Consider the following 14,912-nt stretch of genomic DNA (forward strand, 5'->3'; position numbering starts at 1 on the left):
ACCGAGACCTGGTCTACACTACAAAGTTAGACAGACGTAAGCTGCCTTGCACTGACCTAGCTGTATGTGTGTCTACACTTAAATTTGTCTCCCACCGACGTAAGCACCCCCTTGCAGCAATGCAGTAACCCACCTCCCCACGCAGCAGTGAGCCATGGTCAATATACTGAGGTCGATGCATTGAGAGTGTAGACACTGCGTTAGTCCTCCCAGCAGCTGTCCCACAATGCAGTTTACATATACGGAGGTGTCCCTTGAATCTTCCTGACTCCTCTTGATGAAAAACGTTCATGGTAGTGATCTGCATTTCCCTTCCAAAGGTTTCTAGGGATGGCCGCCTTATTTCTTCATCCATGGTAGAATACTTTCCCGTGTCAGTTGGCAATAGCTATGGCAGGAACCATTGTAGTAAACATGCTAGTGGCATTCAGGCCTGGGCAGCTTTGGAACACCAGCAGCAGCTGTGCTCTGTGTCTTTGTTACCCTCAGGAGACAACATCTAAAATCACCTGTCTGGTGCCAGCATTCATTGCCATTGCCTCCTGCTCAGTTTCATGCAACTCAGCAATTCCCTCCTCATTTCCCTTGTGGGCAATACTCATTCTGGCTGGTGCTGTGAGTGGTGCTGTGCACAAGCATGCCAAAGCAAACATGGCAATAAGCAGGGCTTGTTTAAAACTATCAGGGAGCAAGGAAATCTGAATCTTAAGTTTCATGTTCTGATTTGACTATACTGACAACGGTATGTTTGTTCTATTTGGAGATGCTGCTGTTGCAGCCTTAAGGGGTTTCCCCTCCACACCCACAGAACACCTGAGCGGAGAAAGAAGAGGACTTGGGATGACATGTTCAGTGAGATCCTTCAAGCCAGTGCTGCATCAGACCATGAGCAGAAGTCCTGGAGGATGAATACTGCATACTGTATAGAGAAGGAAAAAGCAGACAGGCGAAAGGCCCAGGAGTCCCAGCAGAAAAAGGAAAGGGAGATGCACCAGGACATAATGGGGCTTCTCCAGCAGCAAAACCAGATGCTGCAGACTCTTGCGGACTTACTGGTTCAACAATCACAGCTTGGACGACTCCATTTTAGCACCTCCCTGTATCTTGCCCCGCCCCCAACATTCCAGATGGTTTCAGGGACCGCATTCCTACCCCTACTATACCATACCAAAGGACAGAAATGACAACCAGACAGAAAGAACGACCAGAACTTCACATATGCTGACCTATGAGAGCCACTGTTGCTGTATATGTAGCCAAAATTTATGTGAATGTTCTTTCCCTTTAAGTTCTGTTCCACTAGTTTTTAATGTATTTGCTTTTAACTTGCACAGAACCTTTTTTTTTTGTAGTGGTTTCTATTTTTTGGAAAATAATCTTTGAGTTCTCAACATATACTGCAGAATACCTAGCGGTACTGAAAGCACCCACTTATTTGCTATTGTATAGTGTGACAACTCTCAGGATCAGTGACCAAAAAAAGAGTAATAATCAAATATACAGCAAGCACCACAAAATTAATAGGGGCACTGTCAGTGTTTTATTTAAACATATACACCTAGCACTGCACAATTCTTAACAGGCCCCAAAACTGTAGGGCCAGGTAGAGTACAGTCCACCACAATGCATTACTGTGGCTCACTGTTACAGTGATCTTTCAGGGTATCCCTGAGTCATATAGCTCTGTGTTGAGCTCTTCTGATAGTCCTTGAGTCAGTCTGTCTCAGCAGACAGCCACGGCAACTTTTCCCCCTTTGCTTTACAGATATTATGCAGGACACCGCAGGCAATTATAACTATTGGGATGTTTTTTTCACCGATATCCAATCTTGTGAGTAAACAACGCCAGCGTCCCTTCAATCTACCAAAAGAGCATTCAACAATCATTCTACACCTGCAGAGCCGGTAGTTGAATCTTTCCTTGGTGCTGCTGAGGTGGCTAATGTTCAGCATCATGAGCCAGAGGAGCCAGGGATAGGCTGGGTCCCCCAGGATCACTATCGGCATTTCAACATCACCAATGATAATCCACTGGTTCGGAAAGAAAGTCCCTGCTTGTAGCTTTCTGAACAGTCCTGTGTTCTTAAATGTGACATTATCATGTATCTTCCCAGACCAGTCACCATTATTGTTGGTGAAGCATCCCTGGTGATCCATCAATGCTTGAATAGCCATAGAAAAATAGGCCTTTTAGTGCTGTACTCTGGGGCGACGTGGGTTGGTGCCAAATTAGAAATATGCATGCCATCTATCACTCCACCACAGTTTGGGAACCCATTGCCAAGAGCCACAGTCCTGTGTAACAGAAGACAATTAATGGCTCTGCACATTTACATGACAGTGGCCCCTCACAGTGGATTTTCCAACTCTAAAATGATTTCTCATTGCAGATTTCCTCCATGCGATCACCACTTACTTCTTTCACTGTCAGTGCAGCTCTCAGGGGTGAACTCGGTACACTGATCCAAGAACACAGCCTTGCACATCTGAAATTTCTGCAGCCACTGCTCGTTGTTCCAAACCTGTAGTATGATGCAATTCCATGAGTCAGTGCTTGGGTCCAGAAGCAGCGCTCCACCACCAGAAGCTACTCTGTGAATGCCGCCAAGAACCTTGAATTCAATTTGCCTGCGTCCCACAGCAATCTATCCTCCACAAAATCATCATGTTCCCCCTGAGTTGGTTCTTCATGTGACTCTGTAAATACCAGAGGATCACGAGTCCTGTGCTTGCATCACTCATGAACATATTGCAGAGCTGTGCAAGTTCCATGCTTCCATCAGAGATGGCAGACTGTGAGCAGGGCGGCACGAGTTCATGTTTTTTTTTAAAAAGATGTGAAAATGATGGAATATGGATGACATTATGGGGATGGAGAAAGTTGCATGCTGGGAAGTTGACTCCTTGCTCCCGGTCACCCAGGTACAACTCGTTCTTCCCAACTCGGCCTTGCCAAAACTTCCCAAAATACAGTGCCCTGGATGGTGGTGAACTGCACACGGGGATACCAACCCATGGTGCACCACACCATGCATCGACAAAAGCACTCCATGGTGAGTAAGTGCAGCAGCTTTATGAAAATGTAATTTGCATCAACCAAATTTGGTAGACATGGCCTTAGAGAAAGTTAAACTTCATTGGTACTTTTCTTTTTGTTAGTTTGACAACTAGGTTAGCTTTGGCACTAAAGCTGTGAAATGGGAAGTCTGAAGATGGCAAATGTACCCTGTGGATTCATAGATGAGTGTCAGGAGGTGAACCCATTAAAGAAGATTACACTATGAGGAGACAGAAAAGGGGATTCCTCTTTTCTATCCCCCATGAAGTTTCTTGGGGACAAAATGCAGTTAAATGAATAGCAAAGGTGAAGGGTCGTAGTTGCTAACAAGGTAGAAAAATATTGATATAGCACCTTTTATCCCCAAGTACAATTAGAGCTGATTAGAAAAGATTTAAAATCCTTAGATGAAAATGTTTTAAGTTACATGTTCATAAAGATTTTCCATTTTACACTAAAAATAGGATAAAATGCTTTTGAACGGGTCTCTCATATACACAGACCAGCACTAAAATTCTGGGGTGCAGGGCAGAAGTCAGGGATGCAGCAAACCAATGTAGGCTCGGAGACTAGCCTCTGATAGAAAGTGTTTTATTTGTTAATGTCCATGCAGAGCACACAGGACCTGGATTTTTTTTAAAAAGGGTCTTGGCAAGGAGATGCAGTGTCCTGGTACTAAAATGTATCCCTCTTGGAAGCATGGAGAGCTGAACTGATCATACTGGATTTGAAGCTGTGGTCCTAATGAACAGCAATGCTATCTAATCTCTGGTGAACAAGTGGTTAAATCTCAGCCCTACTTCCCCCCCTCCCCTAGCACAGGTGCTCAGATAAAGGGCTGAAAGTGTGAGGGTTAGGGAATCATTGGAGAGTGTACATCTTTGGGAAGCCATAATGAGTCCCCACGGCCTGAGGTTATAAAACAGAGCTGAACTTTGAGCCCTGGGGAGCTTTTCTTCTGTTTATAGTAAGAAAATAAATTTGAATTCTTAGTGTGTTACTTTCTAAGAAAAGACCTTGCTTATTGTAATGCTTTTCAGCGGAGTATTTGGTCAGGAATTCCAAGTATTTCATAGCACATGCACAGGAGGGGGGAAAAAGTGACTGTAAAGGATAAAAAAAAGTTTCCAATTTAATGAACTTTAAAAGATAGATTTTTTTGCTTTTGCAACCTTAAGATTTGGGCTTACAAAACCAGGATTTACAACAGTTTTTTTTTTTTTCCAAAGTATAAACAAAGACACTCTAAGAAGCCATCTCAATTACAGCAATCTGAGTCCCACTATTACAGAAATGTTTTTCCACTGGTAAGATAGCAAAATATTAACACTTCCTTGATGCTACTTATACTTGTTTTGAAAACATTTCCCCCCTCCAATCTTCTTACATGCTTGTTAAATATTGTATCATTCACCATCAGAGTTTTCCCTTAGAAAAGCTGACCCTGACCGGGAGAGAGGAAATCATCTATGGCACATAATGGCTCTCCCCTCCTCCTAATTCATCAAGGTTTTTCAGTTCCCACAATAGTAGCACATTCTTCTCCCTTCTCCTTCCCTCTCTCCTCTTTCCTTCCATCATCCTTTCAGAAGCTCTCTCTGTCTTTCATTTTCTTTTTTCAGGGCATTTTACCTGTCCTCCAGGCACAGTGTATCTGTGAGGCAGTTACTCTGAAACCAGTGCTGGACCACAAGCTGAACAGAATGGTATTGCAAAAATGGCTTCCCAGACACAGTTCCTTATTCCTGAAAATCAGGCAGCCTTTGCTAGCACTTTCTAGCAACTACTAGATTCAGCAGAAGCATTTTTTTCTTTTATCAATACTATCAGAACCAAACAAGTAATTTTTACTCCCTGTGTAACGGTTTTCTCTTTCCTCCCTAAATTCCTCTCATCTAATTGTGTGGGCGGTAGTACCATTGCCCCAGTACACCAAGCGTGCCAGGGCTGTTGGACTACTGCACTCTAGTAAAAACAGGGCCCAGCCAACATGACCCATCCTTCCAGGATGATAGACCAGCTTCACAGCGACAAGCTGCAAAGCCACCCCTCTCTGACACAAGACACCTCCTAAGTTTCAGCGTACCCACATTTAGGGGCAACTACTCTGAAAATAGCTCATACATACAAATACTTGTTGAGCTGGAATCCACAGGTCCAGCTGCAATTTCAATATTGCAGCATGGCAGAGGAAAAACCAACCATGTACTCCAATACCAGCCTATTTGCATAAGCTCCCTAGTGTGATGAATAAGACCAATTCTGATACAAATGAACAGCAAAATTGGAAAGGCTTGAAAAGTTGTATCAGATACATTATACATCCTTCCCTCCCTCCAATCTACAATAATCACCCTCTTTCTTTGATGGATTGCCTCTTGTAAGTACGCACACAGAAGGTAATGCTTTTGTTATACATCCCTGCATTCAGGGTCACGCTCCAGTGACAATGAACCAAAGTATGCCAGGCATATTCAAGGGTCTTTTTCTGTGCCACATTTGAATGGCCTTTGATTGGAGTTGGGTCTACATCAATTCACACTTCTAACACCAAACATCAATATCTCAGCATAACGATGCAACTGTATTAACTTTTTTTTTTTAAAAAGGTAGAAAGGTATCAGAGGAACAGCCTAAGTTGATTTTGGAAAGAGGCTTGTTTCCTACACCTTTGTATTCATATTAAAATTACTTCACTGAAGTACATCAACGTAAGTGCTTTATGAAGTATCTCCACATACATAAACAAGGAGGATATTTTCAAAACATGTCTGACACTTCTTTACTTTCTGAAGTGGAATACGGGGCCAGAGCGCTTTTTCCCATTTGCTCCCCTTTTCTTTAAAGAACACACTACACACCACTACCAGTGTGGTCTAATTCAACAATCATCCTTCATGAGACCGTAAAGCCTGTAATGTATAACAACTATCAATATGCAAAAACTCCTTTTCAGCAGATTACTTACATTAACACCAGTCATATTAGGTGGCTGGCTGAACAAACAACACACGTTCACACAAGAATAAGTCAACTGTCTTAATAAGGATTTACTTTAACAGAACCTTGAATGGGTACACTATACTCAGTCTCATTATCAGAGAGTTGATTGGATTTTTATACAGCACAAGCCATAGGCAATCTAAAATAGACTCACTGAAGAATGGAATGGAGAGTCAGAAATGCAACATTTTAGACCCCAGCTCTAGGTGCCTTTAATACTTCCTGTTTTTCTTTTTTTAAGGAGAGAGCGAGCACGCACCCAAGAGAGAGTGTGCTAAACAGATGTTTTGATTTATCATGTTTTTAACTTCTTTTCTGATGAAGAATTCTCTGAATCTGTGTCTTCAAACTCTGCTCTGTGCCTTTTCAGTCCTCCAAGAGCTTGAGAGCTCTCGCTGTCTGTCAGATGCAAGTTGCTGATATCCTCTTTTGTCCCCACACTGTAACTGTTAGAGTCCATTTCAGACAGGCAACAGTCTTTGTGCAAGGTCACACCTGTCTGTACAGCGTTGCCATTATCAGCATTTAAGTGTGATTGTAGTCCTTGGGTTACAGTCTCCTGCTCTCCAAATCTCTGTCCATTGTTGAAGTATGAAGGGCAAGGATGTAAGTGGCCATTATTGTGATTTACACAGGATGTCTCAAGGTTTCTGTCCTCACTGTCATCAGTTTGGTTTCTAGAGTAATGACCAGATCCACTACAGATGGCGGCAGCAGAGAGTGAATCCTTGGAAACAGCCAATGAGTGGTGGCTTGATGCTGGTTGACACTTCGGGCTGTTTTTCTGTACTAGAAGTCCTGCAGTTTGAGTGCATGGCTCTTCGGTACGACTACTTAGCCCTTTGCAGATTGCTTTTCCATTGAGCTTTTTAGTCTCAAAAGAATGTTCTGCAGACCCACTGCTGGTGTCTTGGGATGTGCTTTCTTGATCCTCCATCCGTCGCTGATTGTCGCGTTCGTGATCTTGACCATTACTAGAGTTTTCTACCATACCATATTCCTTTAAAGTTTCTTTGCTGTGGCTTTCAGTAGAAATATCTTGGGTACCTTGAGGAACTAATAAACTCAAGTTACTAGCATCTTCCTTATTTAATGAGGGTGCTGTACTGTGTCTTCCACTAGTTCCTGGTCTCCCCTCATCATTCTCCCCCTCTTCATGGGAGGATTCACCATCTTTACCAGTGGAATAGGATATATAAGAATATTGAAGCCATTTGTAAGCTTTGTAAATCTTTCTCTCTACTGATTCACTATCTGAGCAAGGAGAGGCCCTTTCTTTGAGGACCTCCATATTAGTGGAACTTCTTCCAGGTGAAGAAGCTGGAGAAGAAGAAAGGTCATCTACTTTAATCTGTGGGTAATCATAGATATCCTCACCTATGTAGGTGCTCACATTTTCTGGATTTGTACTAGTCCTCTCTTCCCTTTGCATTTTCTGTCGTCGTCTTAATGCATTGCGTTGACGTGTCGATGCACGTCTTTCATTCAATTCCTCTTCATCATCTGTGCTGCTACTACTGCTAGAACTGCTAGATTCGTTCTCTTCAGGACTTGGGGACCTTGGCCGTGGGAAAAGGTCTGTGTCCAGCTCTGCCTCACAGGTATTCTCATCAGAATCAGACTCATTGGAAAGAGCCAGGAGACGTTTATCCTGATATCTTCTAAGTGCAGATAGCCTCTGTTGACGAGAAGCCACATCTTCTCTCGCTGGCGGAGATTCTGTTGATCTTAAGGTCCCTAAGTTATAGGCTGTTTCATCTGATTCTTCTGCCATTTGCGGTGGGGAGTGATGCAGAGAGGCAGAGGATTCGGATTCGCTATACCCGGAGCGTTCACTTACTCCAGCATGGAGCTGCAAGATGGTGCTTTCACTAAGGTCACTGTCGGAGTCAGAACTCCAGCCTTCAATCTCCCGACGCACGAGGGAGTCAAAGAATGCCATCATTCGTGGATCCTCCTGGACAGACTGGTTGGCATAATCATGGGACAGACCACTGCCACTGTTCAACACAAGACTAATGTACTCTTCATGAGTATAGAGGCAACGTGAATCATCCTCAATTCTACCATCCAGATCTCCCGTGCAGTCAGGCTGCTTATAAGGACTCCAGATCTGTAAGAGAGTGAAACAGAAGAATACATTGCATATTATATATATATATATATATATATACACACACACTCACTCTCTCACTCTATTTTAAAATACATACTGTTTAAAAGCATTTCAAATACTACAGCAGTACAAATGCGAAGATTATGATATATAAGATCATGTTTTAGACTTCACTGTCCCCCGCCTCCCAAACAAGAACTTATAGTACTTGGAGAACTGTTCCTTTCACCCAATTCCAGATTTTTTTTAAAGGAGTTTTTCCTCCCTTGGCAGCTCACATCACAAATCTCCAATAGTTTCGGTATTTCAGACTATAATATTTCTTGCAAACATCAGTGTTCTATTTTTGTATAAATAGGTGTTGCTCTCTCACTATGGGTAAGAATACTTTGTTGCCTACAGTACAGTCTAACCAATAATGAAGGCACTTGTTTCCCAGGAAACTAGGATCACTTGTAATGATGTGCAATGACATTTCATCCAGTTGCATATTATATGTATATCTGCTCAGTGATCAGGATGCTCAATGCATGCAGGTAAAAAGCTGGATATTACTAGTACATCTGCTAAACAGTCCTGAATTAAAAGGTTATGTGAGAGATTGACTTCCCCATCCCTCAATGCACCTGATGTCAAGGGACTGCAGCAGATCTAGTCAAAAAGATCCCCCACTCCTGCATTCCCATGAAAGAGAGGGAAGTAAGAATGTTTAGATATTTATTTACGCTAACTTTGAAGGGGAGCTGGGCAGTGATGTTGGGAAATTGAGTCAGTCAGTGTCAATAGTCTTGGCTATGCTACCGGTGCAGAGCCCAGTGCTACTAGAAGTTTTCTTGATGAAAGAACAGAATACCAGTTCTCTGTCGGGATCTAAGGATGCACTAGCTAATGCAATACTTAGATCCTCTCACCTCTTTCTTTTATTTCTAGATGGAGAAGCAACAAGACTAAAGCATTAATCTGGACTCTGACACTAACCACTATCACCTGGCTAATGATTAATATAAGTCCAATATTATAATTATGTATATATGTATTGTAGACAGATCTGGTAGCAGCACCTATACTCAGGGTTGCCCAGTGCTGCCATTGCAAAGACCCAATTTTCAGTCCCTTAGAATGCTCCCAAACTAATTGTTTGGGCTGCAAGTTTCCATGCTGGTGTCTGCCTCAGACTGAAGTTTTTTTGGGAAAAGTTATAGAAAAAGTGGTTGAGCCATTTCCCAGAAAGAACAGGAAAAACTATACTGGTTTTGCCCATGTTAAAAAAAATGTTTACAACAATGATTTCATGGAGAAACTTGAGAACCTACATCCTTAGCAAGAATTTTAAATTTGTCAAGGAGGGAGGCTGTGTTAGGGATGTGCCTTTTGCTGTTCCTGTGAAAAGTGTCCAAATTTGGCCAAGTTATGAGCCTTTGAAATATTTCAGTTTGTAAATGCTTAGTGGAGACTCGTTAGAATTTGGCAGATAAATTCTCTGCCGATTCCATCTGTACTGAGCATGCTCCATCCTGTACCACATGCCTACTGGACTGCCATGGGCGGCGGGTGTCATAGGCTGGGGGAGGCTGTGCCTCCCCAAATGGCATGACCCTGCCCACATTCTGCCACCAGGCCTCCCCCTCCTGCTTTGCATGACTCCAGTCTCCCTATGTGGTAGCCCTGGCTCGGGCCGTGCCACCTACCCTTCCTCCTGGCGCTCTGGGGCCCAAGGCCATGCCAACAACCCTCCTGGCACTCCTGGGATGGGGCCGCGCTGCCCCTCTCTCCCGGTGCTCTGGGGCTGGAGCTGCACCGCCCTCCCTCGTGGGGCAAGGGCTGTGGCCACAGTGAAAGGGCTCTGGGCTCCAGCGGGGGGGACTGGGGGAAACATGGAAGGGGTGGAGCCTCGGGTGCAAGGGAACCCAGCCGGCGGTTCACTTGCCACCCATGCAACAGAGCAATGGAGCATCCCAGAGCTGCTGCTCCTTGCAGCCAAGGGCCATTGGAATTGGGAGCAGGGAGACTTAGGGTATGTCTACACAGCAAAAAAACCCAACAAATCTGCAGTTGGTCCATGCCAGCCAACTCTGGTTCGCATGGCTTGGGCTGTGAGACTGTTTCATTGCTGTGTAGAATTCTGGGCTTGGGCTGGATCTGGGGCTCTCTAGGACCTCCCAGAACTTGGGCTCCACCCTGAGCCCAGAAGGCTACGCAGTAATGAAACACCCCTACAGTTTTGAATTTTTGAATTACAGGGACTTTTGAATTTCTTCCCCCAAAATATGCCTGCCTGTAAGGAACAGGAACTAGGTCCCAAGCAGTGAAAGAAAACTGATCTGGCCTGCTCTTGTGAAAGTGTCTCTGGAGGAGTCTCTCCTGGTTCAGGAGCAATTGGGGCAGAGTTTCCCTTGTGGAACCTGAACTGGGTTTCTTCATAAACAAAATGCCTTGGCCTTTAGCCTGTCCTGTCTGGGTGACTACCACACTGAGGGATGTGGAACACATGAAGATAATAAGCTTGGCAGGTAACAATCCCTAAAAGAATTCATCTCCCAGTAGAAAGAGGAGAGGAGAGGAGACAAACACTACTCCCAAATTTTGGTTTTAAAACCTGGGAGGGCAACAGATAGCTGCGTGCAGAATTATCTGCTTGGTCAGGGACAAGGATGCTTGGGATGATCATGCAAAGGGCGTAATTGAGCACTGGAGCTCTACTTACAAGTCTGAGCTGCCTTTGTTATTCACAGGAAGAGAAATGCAGCCCCAAGTGTCTCAGACTTGGGGAGAGGTCATAATCCAGGAAAATCCATGAGGTACTGCACATAATTTATATACCATGTCAAAATAACTGAAAAAAAGTTATGCTCTTAATGTAAGTGAAAATAATTAGAGCCACCTGACTACATCAGATTATCCTACCAAGCAGCAGCAGATAGCCATGTAGACGCTGGCTTGTCACCACAGAAACAAGGGTGAAAAGATTTTCCTATACTTGACACTGGTAATTTTCAAACAAGTGGAACATCACCACTCATTCTCAAACACCAAAGCTGCTATTCATTTTAGGATTTAATGCAAAAATGGCATTCATTCTTAAAACTCTCCCTGGACTCGCTTTAGTTTGTGTCCTATGGACAGTCCCTCTGTACACCCAGCATCCCCTGCCCAGCTTGACAGACCTCCTCTCTGGTTTCACAGGTGCTGGTGGGAGTGCCTCATCTGCATCTCTCTGTGTCAGACCATTTTTTCATTCTGTCATTTAATTGTAAAGGATTGCAGTTTGTAGGAAAGATGTTACTCTAAATAAAACTGCAAAGAGCAGCTATGAAACCAGTACCTTAACTCACTTCTACACTCTTCAAAACTATGTCCTCCCTTCAGAAACCTGCACTTGGAAAGAGAGAGCTATACCCAGGGGGTAATGCATCCAGCACTTCCTCTCTGGTAATATGGATTCAAACACACTTTAATCCTGAGCAAAATGAGCATGATGGGGCTCAATCAGGGCTGTCTGAAGTACTCTGGGTTTAACTATACCCTCAAAATAAACATCCAGATTTGAATTTAAAGCTTCTTACGTGCCATGTTTTCAGGTCTGGTGAATATCAAAAGTCCAAGCCAATGAGATACAGTCAAGTGGGTTCATTTTAAAAATCAAAGGCCAAAGCCACCCCTGGAGTAAAACCACTGATTTTATTAGAGTTAAGACAGAGATTAATTTGGCCTTCATTTGGGACCCAGCACTAAAATAGCAAGTGTGTTGGCAGAAGTGCGTGGGAATCTCAAATAGCTGGTCTGTATTATACCTAGATGTTGGTATTGAAGTAAGGCACTGCTAACACGTGCTAAATTTAGTAAAGCTAGTCTAAAAATTAAAACCCAAACAATTACTTGTATCCACATTTTAACTCATCACAGATGTCCTATAGCTGAGGAAATAGAACACTAGTCAATAGCTGAAAGGTTGTCTTTACATCTTCATTTAAAAAAAATAAAACAAGGATTTTTTCGAGTGGTAGTGAAGGGAAGGGAAGAGCTTTTAAGAAAGATTTGAAAACCAGTTTTAGAGGTCAGTTGTACATCTTCCCTCTCACTTGTAATATCATGACATCCCTGGGGCAGCTACAGCAATTGCTTAAATGAAAAAGTCACAATAGGAAAGGATATACGTTTTTGAGAGGCTTTAACGCAATAAAAAACTCTCATCTTTTCCATCCACCTGTTTGGTCTGCTTCTGCCCTCCACATGCATCTCTGCCACCTGGTCCTTTTCTTCCTCTTCTCCCCGGACAGACTGACTGGCTGCCTTTTTTCCTGGACATCATTCTCTCTGGTAGTTCCTGAAGCTTCTCATCCAAATACATAGCATGGACCCTTAGCAGAAGGAGCTAAATTGACTTTACCTTCTTACAGGCAGCTGCTTTTATTGGCCACCAGGCTTTTCTTTGCAATGAAGAGCCTGGACACTTGTAACAGGAACTGGAAACCAGGAGAAGCAACCAGCACCATGTAACCTACCTACTTTCCATGATGAGCAATTGCTCTGCAGATCAGTTTGATAACTGCTGCATGTAAGATGGTACCTCTAATAGGTTAGCAACCTTCACATGCAGTACTGCACTGCAGACCTCAGCACTGGAAATGAGCTCAAATGCTGGCAACAGACTTGAACTCAAGTCGTGCTGGCCCCTAAATGAGAAGGATAATTAGCTGAGCCAGACCGATGATGTACAACAACCAAAGGGCAAGAAGTTCTGCCTTTTTCATGTATGGAGTTGCCTGGATTTTACTAAACTTTTTCCCCCCCAACTTGTGATCTTAAAGGCTTCAGTTTTTTCAAAACAGATAAGCAAGTTCCGTCACACACACTGTGACAACAGAAATTGTCTTTTAAAGGAAGCGCTGGAGCAGAGAGGTCTTTGAAAGAGTTACACAACCTAAGAATGAACACTTAACCGAATCAAGCTTTTAATCATTAGACAAAGAGGAAAAAAAAAAAAAAAAGAGTACACAAAAGCAACACAGGGGATGTGTTTATGCCAAAGTTAATCCAACAGACTAAGCACAGTCATGCAGGAAGGATTCACAGGGTAAAGGGTCAATATATCCCAAATCCAAAAGAGGGACTTTAGACTGTATGAATTAAGTTCACAGAGCCAAAAATTCCTCTGGCAGAATTGCATTTAAATAGAAACAGGCAGTCTGTTAGAAATTGAAAGTCAATACGCTTCTAAAGACTATACAACAGACTTTGTCAAAATCCATATTTAGGATGATGCAATCCAGATATTTTCTTTTGTTTTAAATACACACACAAAAGTCTCTCAGGAGAATATAAATGAAAATGGAAACAAAGAGGAGGAGGAGAGTGGAGGTGCAAAACTAAAAAAAGTGTCACAGAAAAAGACACGAAGAAGAAAGTGGAACTAGGATAAGATTCTAAAGGCTGTTAATAGTTGGAATGTGAATGAAGCGGATAGGGATGAGACGTGGCCCAAATCCTTGGGAGCATGGCCCAATGCCCAACTTGCAGACTATTAAAACATTTATTGGCAGGGTAAAGGTTAATTTGTAACTGACTAAAAGCATTTAGTTATACTCAAACAACCGCCATTACAGCCACCTGCACTCAAGAATGTTACAAAGCCATTCAGCAAATGGTTTGAAGCAGGATCAGTTTTCATGGTTAGAAATTTGGTCAGTCTAGGTCTGTCAACAGGAATAGTGAAACAGAATTACTTATTTCCATTGCAGTGGCATGCAAAGCATGGGAAGTGCTGTACAAACACCTAGGACAACTCAGGAACAGAAGCCAACTTATCTTATGCCCCCCAAGAGAAGTACTTGATAGCAAAATAGGATATACCTCTGCATTCCATGTAGTTTCTGATAGGCACCGGCCTTCTGAAAATTCTACACATTTTTAAATGCAGACTACAGAGAAGAGACAATTCTAACATCTAGCAATGTCCATCCCCTCTTGAATACATACAAAGATATGGTAACTTATACAGCTCCACTTATTCATGTTGTCATTGTACAAGCACTTAATACGCTTTTGTGAAAAATTCGAAATGGACCCAGGAGGTAGTACCTGGGTCGGATATAGGCTAAGGTTCAGTTGTACTGAACCCTTCCAGGATGTTCTCATGAAATTTCAGCCCAAAATGTCAGAAATCATATGAGATAACTGATCATACGACATTTCTGCCAGTTCGGGCCAAACTCTCTTGAGACTTTAGATATGCTCCAAATGAAACTGGAAAATAGGTTCCTTTTTCTTCAGGTCCAAGCAGGAACCAAACCATGGGGGAAGATTCAAATCCACAAAATTCAGATCTGACCCTATGCCCCCACACCATTTGAAATTCAAAGGGATTTAGACTGAAAATTGGACTTTTGCCAGTCTCTAATAAAACTGAAAAAAATCTGCTATTAAAAAAAGTAGAGACAACATCAAACATCAGGAACATGGCACTGGTGTAATATGGATTCAAATATATGGAAAAAAAATGTGGCCCAAATTAAAGAGTTGGGTAAAAGACAAATGATATCCACTTGATAGGCTAACCAACTTGAGCCATTGCCTTCAAAACACTGCTGCCAAACAGCAGCACTTGCTGATGATCAGCTAAGGGCTGCAGGTCACGTGGTGCTAACTGTTGTTCTGTATCCAGATGCTAAATTAAATTATATTAAAAAAAAAAGAGCTAAGAAACCCCCACATTTTCCTAATGTTACTTTTCTATGT

The 14,912-nt window shown here is 42.8% G+C and overlaps 1 protein-coding gene across 1 annotated transcript in view; it reads right to left on the bottom strand.

Moving 5' to 3' along the window:
- Positions 1-4,172: 4,172 nt before the first annotated feature.
- Positions 4,173-14,912, bottom strand: part of DCAF5 (DDB1 and CUL4 associated factor 5) — a 107,354-nt gene continuing 96,614 nt past the window's right edge. Inside the window, exon 9 of the mRNA XM_077818727.1 lies at positions 4,173-8,174. Coding sequence (XP_077674853.1) covers positions 6,357-8,174 — 1,818 coding nt within the window. The 3' untranslated portion in view covers positions 4,173-6,356. The remainder of the gene's footprint in view (positions 8,175-14,912) is intronic.

The sequence above is a fragment of the Eretmochelys imbricata genome, chromosome 6, assembly GCF_965152235.1.
Source record: "Eretmochelys imbricata isolate rEreImb1 chromosome 6, rEreImb1.hap1, whole genome shotgun sequence".
Classification (NCBI taxonomy): Eukaryota; Metazoa; Chordata; order Testudines; family Cheloniidae; genus Eretmochelys; species Eretmochelys imbricata.